We start from the raw sequence: 23,851 nt of genomic DNA on the forward strand, positions 1-23,851 counted from the left end.
AAACTTTAAAATGATTACGGTTGTTGTTGGATCGATTCATTTTAATTCTCTGAAAGAACTCGGTTGTATGGAATTCATAATTAAAGTGGAAACATCATTTTAAACAGCCATCCTTCCGTGGAAATTTATGAATAACACAACGCATGTTTCATACTAAACTACACACAGGAATGTTTATAAATACTTACAAAACGAATGTAGCGAGTTAGAATTATGTTTCTTGTATCTAAAATGATTAATGATTTTCACGAATGAAAAATTAGGATAGTGAAATTTAAAGCATTTAGTTGAAAAGAGGTGAGAATCGTGGGGTGGATAGAATTATAGTATCGTGTACTGTACGTCTTTTAATTTATTCTAAACGAATAATTTATCCATCTATTATATCCCTGTACTTCTTATATATATATATATATATATAAATGACTTATTCCGTATCTACAACTTTATCGTTTTAGTAGAGTAACTGTAGCCTGCAATTCATACTCTTGATAGATGATCCCTTTGAGATTACACTTATATGATATGTCTATGACCTTTCCCAGATTACAAAAAAGAAAGTAGAAAAAATATTATAGTAGAAATCGTTTCTACGTAGAGTGATGTGCCAAAAGGGCGGTTTGGGCCTGGCCCTAGACAAAGAGAAACCCAACATTTTATATTTTATATAGAATGAGATTTAAATTTTGATAGTACTTCTATATTTGTGACAGGTATTATTTCTTTTTAAAGGCCCTAGTAACGATTGTAATATGACACAAGGGCCCGAAATTTTAATCTTCTGTGTAAAAAACCTAATCAGAAATTGATATAAAATAGTTTCTTTTAATGAATAATCTGAAAGGGTCCCCAATTCTGACTGGTATGGATTGTTATAGGACACAGAACCTTCAAAAATTTTATATTTTATTTATGGAAATGATACGTATTTTCTTTTTATAAATGGGTAAGTGGTAATTCTCCACATACGTAACTGGTCGAGTCTCGTTTCACTCTTTCAGGCCCTAATATCGATTATTATAGGAATTTACAAAGTTTAGAAGTTGGGATAACATTTATGTAATGTTATAAATATGCATAACAACGCATTATGCATGAAAATTTGCTCGAAAGCTCTCGTGTATCTGGCTTATGATCACGTTTGTTAAATAAATATATGGATTAAAGTTACGCTAAATTAAAATCCTATTAAATTATTCAATTGAATAAACTCAACGAAATTTTGATAATTATAAATTTTCTAAGAGTTTTATGTGCTGTAAACAATTTTAAAATAAGGTAAAATTTTCAATTTATTTAGCATAAAATATCTTTAATTGTTTTTTTTTTTTTTTTACAGAACAGCAATTTTTGGTACAAATAGCCCATGCTCCAGCTAAAGGAAAATTGGCAAGTGGCCCTGCAAGATTACACTTACAAGATTATAAATTTTGCTTAACAGCTGGGGTTCCTCCACGTCTTCTTGGTACTTGGCCCATCAAAGAATTAAGAAGATTTGGTGTGGTAGATGGAAAATATTGTTTCGAAGGTGGATCTAGATGTGGCAAAGGTAAATTTAATCTTGAGTTTTAATGTAATTGTTTAAGTTTATTATTTTAATTTTAAATTGCTTACATTTTAAATAAAATTGTAAGTTCTTCTCGAAAGTTTCCAAGCAGTTTGTATAAGAACTTTTGCCAGTTGTATAGGAGTTTATACGGTCATTTTGGCTAACTGTACATGAATTTCTAAGTAGTTTCTAAGCTGAGGTTATATACGAATTTCTTCTACACGTGTATTTTCTTTATTTACTCTCAAGTTTATGTAATTTAAACACAAGAGAATAAACAACTTCTTGCTTTTAAAGCTATATTATGTTAATAACTTCAATTGATTATGACTCGATTTGGTTATGAAGTGTTGAGATTTTGTCAAATACTAATTATTGGATATAAATATATTTAAACTAGATATTATATATAATTAACTGTATAATTACTATAGGATATAATTTAGTTTAACTGGTTATAATTTCTCGGGGGTTTAAATCTAGTAAAATGGATATAATTTGCACGAAGATATAAATCGAGTTAAACTGGATATATGTATAATTAATATTGGATATAATTAAACTGGAGAGGTCTATTGTGAATCATATATAACTCTTGCTAAATTATATTTAATTATTGAATTATATATAGGCCTATATATATTATTTTAATATACGAAGTTATCTTTATTTCACTTTTCTTAATTAATTCAGACTTTGTAGTTGAAATATTGTTTGTATATAAATAAATTAAATTATTCTACTTTTAAAAGAATTAAATTTTAAGCAATTTTCTACAGATTTTTTTTAAAATTAAGTTTTCATATACTTTTTTGTTTGGACATTCCTAAATGTTTAGGTAGAAAGTATTATGTAGCTGCTTAGAAAGTGATTATAACTGTTAGGAAATTATTTAAAATCTTCTACTGTATGTAACTGAATAGAAAAGGTATATATCACTGTTTAGAAATTGTTTAAAATCTTCTGTTTAACTGCCTAAAAAATGCTTATAATTCCTCTATCACTTCTCAGAAAGTGTTTAGAATCTTCTATTGTATATAACCGTCTAGAAAATGCTTAGAATTCCTACATAACTGCTTATATAAACTGTTTATAATTTCCTATATAATTGGCAAAAAGTTCTTAGAATTCCTATACGCCTATAAATTCCTATACACCTCTCTAGTTTAATTATATCCAATAATAATTATACCATATCCAAAAAGTTCTTAGAATTCCTATATGTACAGTACATAACTGTTTATATAAACCTTTAGCAATACAATTTAATTAATTGAAACTTATAAAAACAAGCATAAATACGAAGAAATTCTTTATATAAAAATGGGCATAAAGTTTGGAGCTTATAAAAAAAAAAAAAAATAATAATAATATATTTTTCTCTATAGAAAAAGCCATATATTTTATTGGAATTTTTTTTTTTAGAAGTTACAATTTATAGAATAAATATTTTTTTCTTGTCCAAATTTATCTTTTTATATGTGTATATATTTCTTAGCTATCAAAAAACGTGATTTCTTTAATGCTAGCCATTATAAAGGAAAGTCGTGTGTGTTGATTTTGGGTTACGTTACTATTAATATTTACCCAACTGACAATGGTTATGATAGAGTATCTTTAAAGATGCCTTTGTATCTTATAAAACAAACTCCGAACAGCGTGTCTTGACAGTTTAGATATCGGAAAATCTATATGATATCCACTTGTATCTTTATAAAATATTTACTGACAGCACTACTTTATGATTTGTTTTTTTACTTATTTATTTATTTTTTTCGTTGAACGATTTAAAAAGTTGAATTTCCTACAACAAAATTTATAAAATATATCTTTAAAAATATTATTAAAACGTAAACAATTTTTATATATAATATTCTTAATTTAAAAAGAAAAAAAAAACTGCATCCAAAATTACATCTTTGCGGATGATTTATGATTACTTTTCCTCGTAAACTTGATGTTTTCTATGTAATTTAACATGATTTTGTTGATATTTTAAGCTTTATGTAGTTTATTTTTGTTGATTTTATCAATTTTTTTTCTTTTGCATAAAACACCTTGAACGGGCTACTAAATAGTCAAAAGCAGCGCCGATCTTCTTGTAAATATCAAATTATGTTCACTTATTGGATACTTCTTAAGCCATATAATGTAATGGACGGAGTTCTATCTTGTAGAATTTAAAAATTGAATGATTGCGTGATCATATCCCTCTTATAAATATCAAATTACGTTCTTACTTAGAGTAGTTTTCTTTTTCTAAACTATAGAGGATGATTGATAGATTACTGTATTGTAAAATTCTCTAATTGTCTTGATACAGAACACTTTGACTTAAAAAAAATTCCAAATTTTAGGAGAAGGTATCCATATCTTGCTTACGAATCAGGCGGAGGAACTGGCACAATCCGTGGATCTTGCATCAAGAGGGAAACTTCACGGTAGAAGAAAATATTCTAGAAAACATTCAGGTAAATTTTTCAGAAGAAAAAAAATATAAAAAACAAAAAAAAATATTTTAAAAAATTTAAAGAGTTTTTTTTTATCTTAGTTGATCCTGCAACTCGCATGTCTTTCCTACCAAAATCTCATGGGAGAGATTCTGATAAATGCAGCACGGAATCGAGTAAACCATTACTAAGTTCGGGTTCAGATGGGAGCACTTGTGATGCATTTTCTGATAGTTTCCGGATAGACGGTATGGGTGAAGATATATGTAACAGTAAATCGAACTGTCATATACATTATCATTGGCCTTCATGTTCTTATTATCGATGGGCAGGAACACCCGCAACCGAATTACCCGACTTACCCACAATAAGTGATTTTCAAGATCAACAACAGTTAGCTTCTGTAAATTCCAGCATGAGAAATATTAGTGGTTGTCCGTGCGATAGTCAGAGCACTTGGTAAGTTGCTTTTAATATAGAAGATTACGTATAATCTTTTAAATATTAAAATTCTTCCAATCTTGTCAGGTCCTTCAGCCATTGTAGTAAATGTGGAGGGCGATATTGTATGAAGGAAGGAATGAGAAATGGTCCCGAACTGAGGCAAACAAACGGGAACGTCTTTGCACCCCACTGGACTATGGACTTAACAATCGTTTCACCATCCAGTGAAGTAGCTGTACACGGAAGGAAAGGAGTTTTTCGAACATCTGTTAAGTCCCCACCTGATAGAAGTTCTTTGTGTTCGCAAAGCTCCCAGAGTAGTGGTACCAGCAGTGGAAGTAGTTCCGAATACTCAGTTCCTAGAAGTTGTATTGACACTCTTTACGATAGGCCACGAAGTATGCATCATATTAACGGTCATAACATATCCAGGAGTCCTCCCAGGATTATTAGAGGCAGTTCTTTAGATGAGGATCATAAACGATTACTCGGTTCCGCTATTAAAACCCCCAATCAGGAAAATTTTCCAGCATGTACGTGTCGTTTCAATGCTGATATCCCAAAAGTTCATGGCATGAGTTATCCATGCACGTGCTGGACTAGAACAATGCCCAATCTTCAGAAAGAAGCCAGTAGTGGCAGTGGTAGTTCAACAGGTTCGCCTTCTTCTTCGCCTAAGCACGCTTCTCGCATCTGTGGCACCCTTCCTAGCAAACGAGAAGTTCAGGCTATGCTACCTTGTACATGTCGAAGAAATCTAACTTCAAATGGGCATTACTCTGTTCCTCGTTCTGCAATAGCCAATATTTATTTAAAAGTAAGTATCTAATTAGTATATTTCTATTTAATTCTACTGTTTAATTAAATTAAACGTTCCTTTAAGGATAAACAACTTCCGCTAGAGAACGGAGATGCAACATTAGAGCGTAACAAAATGACTGATATGACGCCAAAGGAAGAGTATGATGTACCTAAAAAGTTACAGGTAAAAGCACATTTTAATCTCTTCTCTGGATAATAAACAATATCCAACTCTTTCTAATCTTTAGTTACATTTTCATCCATTCTCCCTACAGGAGCATTGTTTACAGATGAATGGGCACCACCAAGATAACGAGATATGCAAAACTGTATTGTGTACCTGCAACAAAAACGGAACAGATAACTTTCAAATGCATACTGCAATCAGTCAAGTGTGTACGTGTCAACGTGTAATGTGGTGGGCAGGTAATTTAGTCCCCTGTTGGAGGAAGGATGCGGGTGATGAGCATCTTTCTCTTCTGGATCACGGATTTGTTCGATCGGATTCGGAATCCTCCATGTCTAAACAAACGCAAGCAGTTTGTAGAGAACCTCCTAAGCTAGAATTTATTAGTGAAACTTGTGCCATGCACAATGGTGAAGAAACTCATCCTAAAGAAGAGAAGAATCCTTCTAATCCAAATTATGTTAATTTAGATTTTACTAATTCTATTCAGGAGCAGTCAAATTATGCTAATCTTCAATTTATCGAGACTTTGCCTTATTATGAGAATGTTAATTGCGTTCTAGCGAAGTTGTCTGAAGATTCATGTGTCCATTCAGAACTAGTTAAGAATCAGAAAACACTCAAAATGTCACCAAGTCAGTTAAGAAAGGGTAAAAATTACGAATTTACAGGGAGCGTTTACGAGTTAATGTCATTTCCAGTAGCTGAAGAAGAAGAAAAACTACAGAGGGATGATAATTATATGGTGATGCAGCCTGTATACTCTACAAAATCCCAACAATCTCTTTCGTGTGTGGAAGACAGTGACATAAGCGAAGAAGAGAAGAGAGCTAGTGAAGTAGAAAGATCGGATTCTACCAGCCTTTCTCTCCGTCCTTTTATGCCATATCTTCTTCCATGTCAAAGTAAAAATTACGAACAAGAGCTGACACCAAGGATGAAGGAACAAGATTTGAGATCGTCTAGATCAAATTCTTTAAGTGAATTAAAGAAAAAGATGCTGATGAGAAAGAGATCCAACTCTGCAGATACGCGTAATGAAAATGGTCTTAATGATGGTTCCGAAACTGATGAATGCCCGGGTTCTCCTAGTTCCTGTCCAAGATATAGCAGCAGGAAGACCTCACTTTTCTCAAAATTCACACTAAGATCCAAAGAAAAGTCTTTCAGTGCAAACGAGATCACGCCACCCTCTTCAGTACCATCGACACCAAACAATGATTCTCTGGAGAGTTTGCATAGAGCCCTTTATCATCGATCTGCAGATTGTTTAAAACACGAAGAGAACTTATTTTCTGATGAGGAACTGTCTAGAGATTTTGACGATATAAAATATAAAGTCGATTGTGACTTCGGTTGTCTTGGAACTTCTATAAAAAGGTCTTCGAGTGTTCCCTGCAAACCGTCCGCTGAAGTAAGCAGTATTGCTAGCCCTTCTGACTCTGGATTTTCTACTAGCCTTCCTAGAAGTTCTGCAGTTTCTATATCCCCTATCAATAACTCACATATTGTCAGTATACACAACTCTCTGCCCCGGAAACACAGCCTTGCAAAGCCGGAAATTGCGACATCACTCAGAAAAAGTAAACCGGATGCTGAGAAGAAGAGTGAACGAAAATGTCAGAAACAAAAGAATGATGGCAAGTGTAGAGCTGGTGGTAAGAAATTTAATTGTTTACTCCTTAGATAAAGGTAAATTTAACGTTTTCCTTTGGAGATAAACAAGTTTAAGGAGGAACATTGTTATAAATTGTTTTTTAGAAATTTCAATAAGAAAGTTAGAATTTCTTTATTTCTTTAATAAAAATTCTAGCATTCTTCATTTGGAGGAGAAAAAGTAGCGAGGTTTTTACAGGATAACGTAGATTTAATAGTGATAAATTAGCTAAAAACAAGAAAAATATTCCATAAAAGATTTACACGTACACACAACACTCACATATCTAAAACCTTACACATTATATTCTCTAAATTTATAGAAATTTTAAAATTCTATAAGCATTTTACCTTATATAAATCTACTTTTTCTCTTCCTCTTCTAGAATACAGACGTCTGATACATCCTGCAGCATCACCCGATAACCACCTGCTGCTAGAACCTAAAACCGTTAACACCAGTAGCTCGTCATCGGATATGAGTGACTACATAGAGACTCTATCCCTTTGCTCAAGAAGTAGCACGAGTAGTGGTAGCAGCAGCGACTACGTTAGAAGCGAAGAAATCTGTTCAGTAACCCACAAATCTACAAACGTATTAAAACCAAGAGCAGGTAGAGAATACGATAGTGCTGAAAGATTAGGAGTTAATAGTGATAAGAGCAATCAGGATACAGAAACAAACGTTTCAGCTGTACAATACGCTGTTATAGATGTAGTAGCAACAGCAGCAGCTAAGAAAGTAGGAGCATATAGAAATCAACAAAGAGAAGAGGAGAAGAATGAAGTTGATGATAGTTGAAAGAGGGACCAAAATAATTTAAGCTCAGGTATAAGAGAAAATGGATAGTGCTACGACACAAGTCAAGTAAAATCATAAAAAAAAAAATAGTTTTCTCATTTCTAAAATTTATTTTCTCTTCGTAAAAAAAAGATATAATTATTTAAGTTATAAAAGAAAAAAAAAACACTTTGTATATTATGTATGAGGTCTTGTATAGTTGTACAGTTTCCAGAATAGGAAATCAAATTTTGTCGCGATGTATAGATCATATAAGATTATAATTTTGTTCTAATTATCTACGCTCAAGTACCATAGATTTATGCAAAATTTTAGTAAAATAATTTAAGAAAAACACAAAAAATTTCCCACATCAAACAGTTAAAATGAAGCTTTGCATTGAATAAATCTTTATAACATAAAAAAAAATAAATAAATTATTTTAAATATTTTACAAATTTACTGATTTTGAAATATATATTTAAAAGAAAATATTAATGTGTTGTTTTGTATATCTTGTACTTTCTATATTGTAAAAATTGTAGTTTTATTTTAACAACAACAACAACAACACCAGCAGCAGCAGCAACAACAACAATTTCATAAGAGAGTTGTCCTTTTTGACACACGCGAAGAGTATTTTTTATTTTAAAATAAAATGTTTTATTAATAAAATATATAAATATATGCCAGTAGTTCCTAATTTTTGTCTAAAAGGTACCCAAAAAAAAATACCAGAAAAGTGCCATAGGATTAAGATGCTTTCCACCCCTTAGGCTTTGATAAAAAAAAAAAAGTAATTTCCATCCAAAATTTATGCAAAAAAAAAAATAGATTCTTGGCTCAAGAAAAAAAAACTACCCACGAGTACACAGTTATTAAATTTTTAAGTGAAAATGGCATTTTTTTGGGGGGTCTCACTAATGGCACATGGATTGGTACTCGAATCATTGATTAGGAAGCACTGGTACTTCTTTAATAAATTCTAGAATAGAAAAAAAAAGAGGAAGAAATACTTGTAAATAAATAAATAATGCAATAATAATTCAAAAAAAATGTTTAAAAAATTAATTTAAGAAAAATAAAAATGTCATATCTAAAAAAAAAAAATAACATATCAAGAAATATTTTTGTGCAATATCCTTCTTCAGAAATCTTGTATTAAACTTCTTTAATTAAAAATCTTTAAAATAAAATGAAAAATTAATTAATAATGTACTTAAATTTAGAGAAAAAAATAAGAGAATAATTCATAAAATTGGAAGAAAAAAAATAATAAATGATAGAATTGATGTGAATATTCGTTGTACAGAAAAATGTGTAGTAGGAAATTGTCTCGTGTTGTTAATTGGAATGTTGTCTTCCGGATCAAGAAGAGTTCACATTTTTTTTTTTTCTTTTTCTCCCCTAAAAAAAAGAATTTTCATTTAATTTCTGTATAATAATAAACAATAAAACTTAGAATATAAAAATTGTTGAATTAATTTATTATTTTTTTCTTCTCTATTTATTTATTACAGAAAATTAATGTTAAAAGTTGATAATTCCAAAACCATTTTGACACATTACAGGAAAATTTCCACTAAAATATAAGCCTGTATTTTGTTTTTGGATATTCATCTTTGGAAATTCTCTAAATTGCTGATAGTCAGAGACAGTAGATCCTTCTTCCTGAGGAATTGGCAAACTTCTCAACCAAGAGAGGACTTCGTTATTTACTGAGGGATATTTATCTTTTTTTATAGATAAAGGAGGTGCAATTGGTTTTACTTGTACATTAAGACGTCTACCGTTTTTATTTTTAACATTTTTTAACGTTTTTTCTCCTTCAAATATTTTAAAACCTATCGGAGAACCTCTCTTCTTGCCATAATTGGTTGCTAAATAATGCTTATCACCTACTACACGAAATGAACTCTTTACAACCCATTCGTGACTAGTAAATCCATCTTTACCTCTATGAAAATATCCTGTAGGTTCTCCTACACCTTTACCTTTTGATAATTTTCTTGATATAATAAATGCTTTACCTCTAGGACCGTTTTTTTCAATGTTTATATCTTTAGTGCTTCGGATATGTCTTCTTTTCTTTGTTAGTTTCCTTTCTGGGTATCTACAGGAATACGAAGTTCTGGCCTTTTCAGAACGGAAATTACGTTCCTGTTTCCTCATATTAGAAGGAATGAGATGTCTGTCCGGATAAATCGATGACGAATTTATGTTTTTCTTTCTAACTTCCTTTCCGTAGAATATCTTCAATCTAGAACTGTTTGAGCTGTTAATTGCTTTACTTTTACTTTCAGTATTATTGAAATTACCATTCCGGATTTTAAAATGTTTGTTTGGTTTATTTATTTCTACTTTTTCTAAACTTTCTCTTCTTTTCTGAGAGTTAATCTTATCAATTTCCTTTCTTTCATATAATCTTGTGGTATCTCTTCTTCGTTTTTCTAAATTCTCTAGACTCTTTAATGCTATACCAACAATTGTAATATGTCTATCTGCACGTATACTATCTTTAACGTTAACTTTACTAGACACACGATGATATAAAGTATAAGGAAGAGACGTTATATTAACTTTAATCCCTTCTTTAACATCCCTCTTCGAGTTTGAATTACGCATTTTATTCTGTTCGCATCCCTCGACGATACATTTCAGCATTATCTATTTAAAAAAAATTAATCATATATCACTTAAAATTTCATAAGTAATAAATAATTAAACGAATAAAAATATCGTAAATAACAAATAAATTATTCACTTATAGACATTACATAACTCGACAATTTATCATTTACGACCGTTTAACTTTATACTAATTGATAAATATCAAGTTAATTCGTCAAAGATATTGTAGAATAGAGTTTAAAGAGTTAATATATCAGCAAAATTCTCTTCACTAATTGCTTAAAATCATCCAAACGTTCCGATATCAAGAGTATCATTCCGCAGAGAGTCATTTAAAGACACGCTTTAGCTGTCATCAGTAGCCACAAAATGGCTACAAATCGTCAAGTAGAGAGATGTTGGGTCCATCTTTGTCTCTAGCGATCATTCTAAACTGCACACCCATCTCTTATCACACATATACTAGACAGAGAGAGGGAGGGAGGGAGTAGCTGTTAAGAGAAACGACGGATTTAATGCTACGAATCCGATTATTCATCGTAGAACGTTTTAAAATGTACTACTATACAACATTCCGCGGTTTTGAGTATGGTATACGAGGTATTTCTCTCTTAGTTAAGGAGTTAATATCATAAAATTTAGCACAACCCTTTGTTATAAGTGTAACAATAAACAAACTCTCTTAATTAAATGGATTAAGATCAATTAAAATGGTCTAATTAAGGTTACCATTTACTTATGTATATAAAAGATAAATCGATTTATTAAGTGAGAAAATTCAATATTGTTTTAATTAGTTAAACCTTATGAGATGTTAATTTTGATATGTTAAATATCCAATCTATTCACAAATGGATGATACTGACGAACTAATTTATCACTAACCAAGCTACAAAACTGATGAGTTAACTCGACTCTCTTAGTAAATTCGAATAAACTAATGAGTAATTTTCGTAGTTGACAAGTAATTCATTATTCAGTAGCTTCTCTAACTATTAAATTCTGTCTTTAACAATGTATGAAAACTGGTTAATTTCTCTTTAATCAATGAACGAAATTGACTTATTTTTATTATTATTAATGAATGAATGTAATTGATTATTTATTATTTTTTTTACGTTGATTGAAATCGATTAATTTATTCATTCCATTCATTAAAACTGATGAATTATCATTTATTTCTTCTTTCAAATGAATAAAACTAACGAATTTACTAATTAATAAGCTGAAGCTCCTGTGAAAATCACAATTTTTAATGAATGAAATATATTATTTATTTTACTTTCCCTGTCGAAAAAATTACTCCCCCCTCTCCCCTCCCTCGAGAATTTATATATTTTTGGAATTAGGGCCTTGAAACGTCGAGAAAAGTTGGGGGGTTTCGTGTATTTATGGATGTAAGGACTTCGATTTTGAACCTTAATAAGTCTCGTGAATTTTGTCGAAAATTTCTGAAATTTTGTAGGGAAGTTTGTATATTAGGGTTATTAATAATATTAAATTTTGGTAGTTAAAGATCGAATAGATAGGGAGATATAGGAGGTCAAAGTTAATGATGATTTTACTCGTTATTAGCATTTATAATTTTTTTCTGTTTTGTAATCCTCAGTAATATAAAGAGTACTTTTTAAAAATGTCTTCATAATAGATGGTGCCATAAAATTTTTAATATTATCCGGGAAAGTTATAAAACTCGTTTGATTTTTTTTTTTTTAATATTTTTTCACAAATACAATAACAACTATAAGTCGCACGTACTGTACTGTACTTAATCCATAAAATATATATATATTTTTTCCTTTTTGATTAATTAATATTGTCTTTACAAATAATCGTTATAATTATATTATTATCAAAGCCAAACTGCAATTTAGCACCATTTGTTTGGCTGTGAAATTGGTATTAAATCGAATATGACGCTAAATTGAGGAACCTCAAACAATAAGAATTAAGAAATTTCTATGATTTAGCGATTAAAATATCATTTTTTCTATGAAAATCGTATTAATATACTTGATAATTCATAGACCCTAAAGGATTCTCTATTTAATATTTATGTAGAAGGAATGTTCGCAAATATAATTGGCACTTTATAAGGGTGATGTTATATAATGTTTTATTATGATAAATTATATATATAATATAATTTTTTCTTCTTCTTCTTTTAATTTTAAATAAAACCATAAAACAGTTTGACGCATTAATTTAATACTTATCAACAAAAAAATCGCTCAGTAATCATCACATGATTGTAATTTCTCCTGTGACATCACACTAGAAAATGTCTATAATTTCATATATCCAGCTGGGAAATTTGACAATTATTTTGTCATTCGTCAGTTTCCTGATACGTCGACGACATAATTCTCCAGTTATAAATGAAATTGAATAAAAGTTTAACTCTTTATTTATAACAATGAAAATAAACTGACATCATTTTGTTAGTCACAATTCATGATATTGATGAATTAAACTAGACACGTGCCAGTCGTTTATCACAAAGAAAATTTAACAAATAATTCGCCAGTAAAAATGAAATTGAAAAATTAACTCTCTACATTATATAATAGAAAAGAATTTAAACAAGAGGGAAGGGAAGAAAAAGAAAAAAAATAAAAAATAAAAAAACCACGTGTTAACTCAATAAAGTATCATAATTCAACCAACCGAGAGCTTACACATTATCAAATCACTACTCAAAGTAAATTGTTATAAATTCAATTATTAATTTAATTAAAATTTTTATTTATAAAAAAAAATATCTTAAAAAATTAATTAATATTATTTTATTATTTGAAGAATCATTCGAAATTTATTCGAGTGTTTCACCCCTCAAAAAAATAAAATAATAAAAAAATTCCTACTCTTCTCATTAATTAGTAAGAATATTAAAATGGCAAATTACTTTGGTTGAATGCTTTTAATCTTGAAATGAAAGTATTTTTTATATATATATATAATTTATTTTTATTTTTAAGACTGAAAGAGAGGGGAGAGAATAAATAAATTCTCTCCTCCTCCTCCTCCTCCTCCTCTTTCTCTCTCTCTCTTCCTCTTCTTCTAAATTCTAGGTGATTTTTATTAATTAAATTGATTTAAAAATATATTTAATTATTATAAAATTTCATTTGTAGTTTTTTTATTATGGACTAAATATTTAATTCCTTTAAAAGCATGATAAATTTAAGAGAATTATAACGATTGAAAAAATAAAACAAAAAATTTACCATCAAAGTCATACAATTTAACATTACTTTCATCAATTAATGTAATTCGCAGTGATCTTCTTTAAATTTAATTAATTAAAATGGGCATTAATCGATGTAATTCAGTAAAATTAACGTCGTTTATAATAAATTTTAAACTCAACAAGCAAAATTATAACTCGTAATGTTCCTACCAGATAGCAGCACTTACTTTTAAATAATATATTATTAAAAATAAATAAATAAAATTATTTAATGCAATTTATTTATTAATTTTACATAAATTAACTTCCAAACTTCATAAAAAATTTAAATAAATTAATAAATATTTACTTAAAAAGCGCCATTATACCGAGTGCATTCTCGTATCAGATCTACATCTGAAGTGAAGTGTTACTCTTCCTTTTTTTTTACAGTATTAAATAAATAAATATAAATTATCGATTAATAAAAATGATACAATGTCACGTTGTGCGGTTACGTTCGTCGAAAAATACTTGGCACGTGTATATCTTAAATTATTTAGGGAAATAACGAGTTTACTGATACCATTAAGAGACATTAGTATCACCTAGTAAGGCTGCAATCTTGCCAAAAAAAAAAAAAACAGGCAAGCTACCGATGTGAACTGTAATTACTTCAATGGAGCACACATCTGGTATTTGTCATTGACTTGTGTTACATTTTGTCGATTTGTTACTGCAGTATTAACCTACATAGAACAGTAGAAAATTTTCACTTTCATCTTTCGAGATGAAGACTATTTTTATGTGGTCATATATGTACTGCAGCTCATATATATATATAGATATATAAAGCCTACAATTACATGTATACATATATATAACCTGAAACCACTATCCAACATGTTCTCAGGGAGAAGCAGCTTGTATTGCTTATGTCTATAAATATAGTAATTTGCATATATATATATACATCTTACACAGTATATTTCAGGAGTATAGTGCAGGTATTTTATTTCAGGTGTATTTAAGGTTTTAAACTTAGAAACATGTATAATAATCCCATTCTATTATCAATCAATGGGCTTAATTAGTCTGTATCTGCTTACTTGGATTCGTTTAGAGTTTCGTAGTACTTTAAAGAAGAATATAAAACTTTTTAAATTAGTTTAATTAATTAATTGTAAACTCATTTCTAGCTTTTTAAAATCCAACAAGGAGTTGTTTAACTTTGCCGGCAAAAGCATTAAAAATTATGTGTAGTGCCATCTGTTAGGGGATTTTATTTTAAAAACTTTTTATACTATTAATTATTATAATAAAATGGCAAAAATTTCGTTGATAGGGACCAGTTTTTATATGCAAATAACGAGTAAAATCTTCATTAAGTCCGACTCACTCTATATACGACACGTGATACCCCTCTCTATCTCCCCATCCCTTCGATCTTTAACCATTAAAATTTAATAGTAAAAATATATCTAATACACAAACTTCCCTACAAAATTTCAGAAATTTTCGATAAAATTCACGGGAGTTATTAAGCTTCAAAGTGTACGAACAAAATCGTGTCTCCCCCATACACACTATTAACTTACCATTAATAAGAAGAGCAAAATGGCTTGCTTCATGGTCCACGATGGTATATGAAAATAAAATATCCTTGTGACACTATTTAACTGACGAAGAAAAAGTCCCATTCAAGGATCACTGATTGATAAGACAAATGAAGGTAGAAACATCGAGATTGCTGGCTGTCAAGCGATAGACCTCATATTGTCTCATAAGGTTAAATAACGATCGATCCGTGAGACGATCCTATCCAAATACGAGTCATCGTTCATCACATAAAAGGAAGACAATGATGGAACGTGTACCATAAACAATTACGTCAAGACCACATATAGATTTCCATTGTATACATCAGACCTTATGTCACAATTAGACATATAGGAAACTCCTGTTCCAAATATATATATAAAAGATTTTTCGTTCGACGATGCGGAAGAATTGCTGCCTGAAGCCATTCATCAATATAACATCAACAAGGAGGAAGAAAATAAAAAGGAAAAGGGGGGAAAAAATCAATTTTCACTTCATAATTCATCGTCACTTCGTCCCTCTTCTTATTTCCAGTAAGCAGATAATTGCGAAAAATATAAATAAAATTAAATAGTAAAATTGTATACAATATAAGCACCTTTACTATTTTTATATTTTTATTTATTGTCTTTTTTAATACAAATTTAAATATNAATTGTACGAATGAATTTTTATTAGAGCCATGTTTTATTGGAGAATGCTTCAGAAGAGAGATCGTGATGTGTTGCTTCTGAATAAATTGCGTTTGATACAATCCGCAATTAGAAGTTTCTTCAATTTCAATAACAAATAAAATATAAAATAAAAATTATTTAATTATTTGTGTTTTATTTTCGTTCATTTAATTCCATTTTTACCTTAATTATTAAATACTAAAAGTTGAAACTGATGCAGTCCAATGGGCGAATCTGTAGGAAATGCAAGGAAGTGATAGGTTTGCAACTTCGATCGAACTCCCAGATGTCCACTTTCCTCGAATCAAGTAATCATTCTCTCAAGAGCTTGTGGAGTATATAATATTGTACAAATATTCAATTTAAAAAAAATTAAAATATAAGCTTAAATACATAAATGACAAAGAGAAATAATTTAATAATTTAGTTTCCGGTTTTTAAATATAATTTGGGAGTATTTAACAATGAAAGTAAAAAATCGATAAATTTCATAATGGAGAAATCATAGTTATGAGTAAATTCAAACTACAAAGGAAGATTTTTAAAGAGTGAAAAGACCTTGAAATGCAATCTCATTGTATTTGAGTTACAACAGTGTCCTTGCGAGTGAGACAATAGTGAAATATACTTATAAGATCCTTTTATAACTTACTAATCCAATCTGAATGAAGGAGTATTTATTCAAATTGTCCTACTGTTTAAAAGGGTTTCCTGTTCTAGATATATAATTTATCTACTTACAATAAACTATAATCGAGTTATAATTACGATGTTGTAATATAGAGGAAAGGGGTAATTATACAATATTTAAGCGATCATTTTTTTTTAACTTTAAATTACATTAATCTAATTATCGTTTGTCGACTACTGATTTAAAGTTTTGTGACGATGACATAGGATGCTTTTAATGGTAATTTTACAAGGTGAATTCTAGATTTCTCTACACAAATTATAGCAGAACTTATCGCATTTTAATCATTACAAGTGGCTATTCAGTATTTCGAGTTGGTAATGTTTATAATATAAGTACCCTCGCTATTGAAATATGTATTAATTTCAATTTTTTCTCTCTTATCTACTGCATTCCAATTTGTAGATATGATTAATCGGTACGCTACTGAGCTCTTATGCTATTTTATTGTCATCACTTGTCTGAGGCAATCGAGCTCTCCTTCCTCACTTGGAGATGGGGCAATTGTCTATGACGTCATAAGTCTATAATTATCACCAGATGGTTCAGCCAGATAGCAGGTTTGTGTATGAATGAAGTTAAGGTGGAGTTCGGGCGTGGTAATAAAAGATAAGAGCGGAAGAAAAAATAGGTTACGAGTCTAGCGTTGTGAGAATCGAAACCGGAATGTAGTTTCAATGTCACTTTTTGTCAATGACTGATGCTCAGACATTGTCGGCGCGATTGTCTCTCATCTCTAATGTCTAAGCTCTCATCTTTAACAATATCTAAATGATTTTTTTCGACTATCCTTCTAAAGAATACACAAATATAGGTCTACATATATATATATTTTCCTCATTTAAACAATTCTCAGCTAAATAATGTCCGGATGTTAACTAAAGACTATTCACCTGATATGGGGTTGATTTTCGGGTTATGAGGTCATCAAAACAGTTAATTTCCCGAAATTGTTAACAATATAAAAATCTGATATGATGACAGATTCTGAACGATAATAAATTAAATAATTTAACCTTAATTTGACAAGGTGACAAATGACTGAAACTTAAAAAAAAAAATAATGAACATTAACAGGATGTAAATTTTTAAAAAATACATTCGTGAACTTGATATCGTGCTTATCGAAAATAAATCTAGAATGATTTACATAAACTTTTCGTAAAACTTCGTAACAACTCACTTGATTGGTCGAAAGTCAAGCCAGAATGAAAATTCGACCAATCAGCTTAAAGTTTGGGTGGAAAAAAAACAATTAAAGAAATTTCGGGTAATCCGAAAACGTCTTAGAAACGTATTTAGATTAATTAATTTATTTATAACCAAGATTTAAAGTGTTTATAAAGTTAAAGAATTTTCAAACTTTTTAAGGATTAAAAAGGATTAACGACAGATTAAAGTATATACTGAAGTACTAATCATTTGTTTACACGTTTTAACATTAAATAATATTCAATAATAAATACTTTTAAATAAATAAATAAAATAAATCGATTTTTTTTCTATAAGAAAACGATTTTGAACAAAATTCGACGTGTTTGAACGTGTTCTAACTTGTCAACTTCTGTTAGAAACGCAAAGTACACGTTTACTTGCGTAATACTTTGAAAAACATAACTTCTATTCGATTGGTTCAAGAACTATAAAGTATTTTTACGTAAATTTGACGTCATTCTTCAGACTTTTATTATAAAGAGATGACGTCACATTGGCATAAAACTCTGAACTGTAGAATCGAACGGGTAGGCCTACAATTAGTGTTTTCAAGCCTTTCGCTATGTTACTTCCCTCTAAATTATGGAAAAATAAAGATGGTCATTTGGAGGTTGAACTCTAATGTGATTTCTTAAAACTCTTTTCACTCTGTGGACACTAAGCGAGGTCTTTTTTACAATGCCAGGCTCATTAGGGAGATTGGAGGTGAAAGATAGAACCTTACACATCAAGTTCAGGCCACTCATAATAGTTTTGGGGAATTACTCGCCCAAATTTGGTCCCGGATTTCCCAGAGCGATAAGCTGACGCCGTAACCATCTCGGTAATCCGGCCTTCTAATTATGTTAATTAATTAATTGTAATTTAATTTAACGTAATTATAATACTTAATTGTATTTCACCCCCAAAAAAATCATTTTTATTCCACAAAAATACATTTTATAACAATTTTTGACAAGTTCAAACTTGTCAATATGCAAATCAGTTATATTCTTCCTCAAAAAAAAAAAAAAATATGAATACCACGTTACTTTTATTAAAATTATGCAAAATATGCAAAATTAATTGCATTAGAATCACAATTAAATTTTAAATTATCGCACGAGTTTAACGACTATTCAACCACACCCTTTTTTTTAAAATGTACATAAAAATTCAATTAATTTCCATTTAAAATGCGCGTCTTCCAGTATTTCGTTGTAAGGCGAGTGGATAGCCTTTAAGATATTTAAAATACTATAAATAATTTAAGAATAGCCAAAACAACCGGTGATTTAACATTAAACACGATATTTTTTCCCATCAACAGTGATTAAATCTATTACGTATATCGGCGATTGTTTAATAGTTTCCGGCAATACAACTAGTCATACAGGACGTACAATGCTTCCAGCACAATTTCCACATGGCGAATTTGTTAAGAGAGACATTAGAATACTTTGCAAAGGGGATCTCAACAGGCTTCTGGCAATATCTTCTTGTAAACTTTACAACTAATTGCCATATTTTTTTTTCTTTACACGTTCTACTCTCTACTTAAAGGAATTTCAATGAATTCAGTAATGTAAAATAATGTAAAATCAATGAAAGAGAGTGAATTTCTTTTATGCCTTTTGACGTGGTTGTCCCTAAGAGGGATTAATTAATTATCACTAGAAAACTCTTCTATTTAACTCGAGTCGAATCAATACAGTGGAGAATACAAAGTTTTAACACGGGTTTTACAACCATTCTTCCCCTCTATTAACGCTTGTCAAATGTTTTGTGTGACTTTTAACGCATCCTCTATTCAATTCTCCATGACTCAATGGCTTTTTGCATCCCATTAATCATAGAAAAATAAAAAAAAAAAATTTTTTGAATCTAAAGGAAGTTGATGCGGTTAATTGTCTTAAATTATAAAAGAATTTCTTCTTTTTTTTTCTGGGTGCAGAAATTTAAAAATTTCTCCTATTATTCTCATCTTTGTGTTCACTTATCAAGTAAATTGAATGCGTGTAATTTTTCTAATTATCCTTCAAGTATGATATATTTTTTAGTAAATGGCACGTCGTTTTGTCTGTACAAATTCTGTAAAGTGTTAATACTTTGCTTTCAAAGATATAAATTACATTAATAAATATGGAGGAATGGGGGTGAAAAAAAAATTACGTGCTGCCATCTATTGCGAGAAATACTTAACACATAATTTAAAATTGTAAATAAAACGATGGTTTCTATAATAAATTTAATTAATTAAAACGTTTAAATAATTTTATTTTATTTTATTTTATTTTTTTAATAATATTTAAATTAATTACCGTTATAATTTTAATTATTATAAAATATATAAAAATTACTTAAATTTGATTAAATGTTGTTATTAATACATAAATAATAGATTATAAAAATAATAAATGAATTAAAAATATAATTAATATTTTATCCAATAGATGTCGACACGTACTGTATGCAAACTTCCAACACTCTCCGATAGATGGAGCGAGGTTCTTTAACCAGTCGCCATTTTTCAATCGTCATAAATATTTGAAATATTTATGAATTTTCATAATAAAAAAATCATTTCAGGTAAACAAACAGCTACAAATATTTCCTGTTGCAATAAAAACTACAAGAAGACGAAAGACGAATAGAAAAAAAAAATAAAAAGAAAATAAAAAAAGAAAGAAAAGCGGAGGGAGTTAATGCCGTTGCCAAAAGCAATTCGATCGTTGTTACTCGTAATACTTCGCTTCTTCTGTCAGCGACGTCAAGTTAATAAATGACAAAAGAACACGACTGTCATTGCTTTATTTTACTTCGTGAATAATTCACAACCCAATCTGCAAAGACGAAAAATGTTTTCTTGTTTTCGCATCATCTACAATTTTCCTATCAGTTGTATTGTTGGTGACGTACGTCAACAACGTCATTCAATGTCAAAAAGAAGACTTTAAATGTCTTCTTTCTTCATATCTAAACCCTCGAGAATTTACTGTCAGGTGAACAGTTTAATTGTCTACGTGTTTCTACTTCATTGATGTGACATTTTCTGCTGTGATTCTTCTAAAACCTTCCTCCCCCCCCTCCCTTTTCTCCTATTCTCTCTCTCTCTCTCTCTCTCTTTCTCGTGCATAAGCTTTTTGTCTTTTTATCTTTAACATTTCGTTAAGGCAATCTAATTTACAAATTATAACAAGTTTCCTTAATGAAATATTTATAAATGTGAATAATTACATTTGATTTGACTTCAATGTATGTATGTATTTATTTGTGGGTATATAATATATACGGGTGTATAAAAATGCGATTACTTCCTTTGTTTGTTTGATAATAAAGACGTGCCAAGATCAAAGAAATGTTAAAACGTTTAATTAAATCCAATTAAGCAATTTATTTATGAGGTTTGTTTATGTTTTAAATTATTACTTTTATTATTTCTGATAGAACCTGTTGATGTTTACTGTTTCTTGTAGAAAAAGTTCGGTGTGATGAGTTATTAACAATTGTTTTCATATATAAAAATAGAGGCATTAAGAATTGTTTCTTCTTCTTCCTATCATCATTCCTGTGTATTAATCGAATATCATAACTTTCTTCTTAACGAAGCATCAACAATTTCTCTTATTATCATCATCGTCATCATCCTATTGTATTTATTCAACTGGAATGACACTTCAGTAATAATTGTTTTAGAATATAAATACGAGTATGAAGAGTAGTTTCTTCTTATTATCATCCTGATATTTTGTTTATAAAATCGTTTATAAAATGTTTATACATTAACTTATAGGGGTAGAAACTACTATGGTCTAAAAACAATCCTCAGATCTCCCTGTATATAATGGAAAAATCCCGAGCTTTTCCCTGTATCTATTTGAATTTATGAGCAATATAACGTTATATTTATACAGTCGACCCCCCTATAACACTGTTGATTATTCTGTTTTATATGAATTCCATGTTGTACGAGTCATTTCGATTTTACAAATACATGAGCTGTTCACAGGCCGGCACACGTATTTGTAAAATCTAAGTGACTCGTACAACATGGAATTCGTATAAAACGGAATAATCAACAGTGTTATAGGGTGGTCGACTGTATAGTAAAGCGTAATTAAAAGTTATAAAGGGTGGCCCAAAAGTCAGTTAACCGCCTAAGACGTTAAAAAAAAAAAAAAAAAAAAACATTCCAACATCCTTCTTAATGGCCGCAAGGAGGGAAAAGTCTTTTAAAAGTAGCGGTTTTTGCTTTTATTTTTCATATCCGTATCCATAAATAGTCCAATCTCCAATGATAAATTAATCTCGCTATAAATAATTAAAAAAAAATAAATACAAATCGCTCACCGCTGGCAACATTGTCCGTTTTCTTCTCGTGACGTTTTTCAAATTCAAAAAACAGACATGACGTAATAATCGCGTAACGATCGTCATTACGCCATCTTTAAAAGTTTAAAAAAAAAAAAACTTAAATAAATTAATGGTGTAGATAAAATTTAGTAATATTATTTTGAAAAATTAAAAATAAATAATAAAAATTTGATTAAAATTATATTACTTAATAGTTTTTCTTTCCGGTTTCTAAAACGTAATATGAGCTTNAATAACAACAACAAAGTTGTTTTTGTTATTTTTTTATCGATGTAATCTATTGAGGAAGTTTAAAAATCGTTATTTAATAAGGTTAATAAACTTCGCTTAATTGAATTAACAGGTTGTGTATACTTACAGACATAAAATAAAATCTATAAAAACAACACGTCAATGACCTCGCCTCAAACAGTCATTTATCAAAATAGATGACCCATTGTGAGAGATGTGATATGTTGAAAATTATAGATAATTTATGATTCTTCTAGTTGAAAACCATATACAAAAAAAAATCTCTCTCTCTCAAACATTTATAAACATATAAAAATACCTTTTATATGCAGTAAAACCTCGATATAACGTATTGTAGATAAGACCACCCTGTTAAAGTAAATGGAGGTGAGGTTCTTGAGGCCTTTCAACAAGTCACGTGTTTTTTAGGCCCTTCCTTTAAACTCTGTAGGCTTCGTTAGTTAATATGAAACTAATTGATTGGTGTACTTCAGCATAACGATTTAGCCTTAGTTTCATAGAAGAGTATCGAAGTTTGACTGTACATAACTTATGTATGCCTATAAGGCATTAGCGATAAGGAATACAAAACCGGTAATTTTTAGTCTATATAGGTTTGTATAAAGGAATGACAAGCAGATAATCATCTTTATTTTCCACCCCAAAAACTAGCTTTTCATCTGACAAGTTATAAATCTCTTCGTGTCTTGTTTGTCTCAGATATTTACGACTAAAGGCCAATTGTATTTAAACAGTAAGAGGGGGGGGGTAGAGCGAGAGAAGAAGAAGAAGAAGAAGAAGACACAAGAACGGGGGGGATAAAGAAAAGAAGGGACAGAAAAGAGGGGGAAGAAGAGAGAAGAATTGCGACACACAAAAGTTATCTCAACCCCTCTTTTCAATATTAATCACCGAAGAATGGAGAAATTTATTGGTGTCAATGTAAAATAAAGCATATTTATTTAAAATAATAATAATAAAATAAAAATACACCAGGAAATTTTGATACATTGTATATATATATATATTTATAATGTACAGTAAGTTGGTAATTTATGTGTATATAAATTTAAAACTAAAAAAAATATAAAAAATTATAAGGAAAATATATTATTATCTTTAAAATTTATTTTATGTTTCCATTTTAATAGCTTTTTCTTTCTGTTTTTAGTATTTAAAATAGCTTAATAGGTTATCATATAATTAATTAAATAGTTAAGTAAGTAGTTAATTAACTAAATAAGCCAGATAGTTAAATAGTTAAATAAGTAATTGAATGGCTAAATAAATAAATAAGCAATTAAATGAGTTAGTTAAGTGGTTAGATAAGTGGTTAATTAATTAAATGAATAGTTAAGTGGTTAGATAAGTAGTTTAATTAATTAAATAAGTAAGTATGTAAGTAGTTAAATACTTA

The 23,851-nt window shown here is 29.4% G+C and overlaps 2 protein-coding genes across 5 annotated transcripts in view; one reads left to right on the plus strand and one right to left on the minus strand.

The window, feature by feature from the left end:
- LOC111625203 overlaps positions 1–8,057 on the plus strand; it is a 77,604-nt gene extending 69,547 nt beyond the window's left edge. For 2 of the 3 annotated variants that reach the window (XM_023368284.1, XM_023368286.1), the window contains 7 exons: positions 1,340–1,549; positions 3,907–4,020; positions 4,101–4,458; positions 4,528–5,260; positions 5,327–5,428; positions 5,520–7,089; positions 7,474–8,057. In XM_023368284.1, the coding sequence (XP_023224052.1) occupies positions 1,340–1,549; positions 3,907–4,020; positions 4,101–4,458; positions 4,528–5,260; positions 5,327–5,428; positions 5,520–7,089; positions 7,474–7,889 (3,503 nt within the window). In that variant the 3' untranslated portion in view covers positions 7,890–8,057. The remainder of the gene's footprint in view (positions 1–1,339; positions 1,550–3,906; positions 4,021–4,100; positions 4,459–4,527; positions 5,261–5,326; positions 5,429–5,519; positions 7,090–7,473) is intronic. The other variant, XM_023368285.1, reaches the window with a different exon arrangement.
- A 1,293-nt stretch (positions 8,058–9,350) lies between these two features.
- On the minus strand, positions 9,351–22,248 carry LOC111625204. 2 transcript variants are annotated; one of them, XM_023368288.1, is made up of 2 exons: positions 22,180–22,248; positions 9,351–10,535 (listed from the first exon to the last, which is right to left on the minus strand). In XM_023368288.1, the coding sequence occupies exons 1-2, from the start codon at positions 22,189–22,191 to the stop codon at positions 9,399–9,401; spliced, it is 1,149 nt and encodes a 382-aa protein (XP_023224056.1). In that variant the 5' UTR covers positions 22,192–22,248; the 3' UTR covers positions 9,351–9,398. The 2 variants fall into 2 exon arrangements, with proteins under 2 accessions (XP_023224056.1, XP_023224055.1); XM_023368287.1 differs by lacking the exon at positions 22,180–22,248 and adding an exon at positions 15,267–15,677.
- Positions 22,249–23,851: the final 1,603 nt, after the last annotated feature.

Source organism: Centruroides sculpturatus, unplaced genomic scaffold (assembly GCF_000671375.1).
Source record: "Centruroides sculpturatus isolate CEXI.00-Female unplaced genomic scaffold, Cexi_2.0 scaffold456, whole genome shotgun sequence".
Classification (NCBI taxonomy): domain Eukaryota; kingdom Metazoa; phylum Arthropoda; class Arachnida; order Scorpiones; family Buthidae; genus Centruroides; species Centruroides sculpturatus.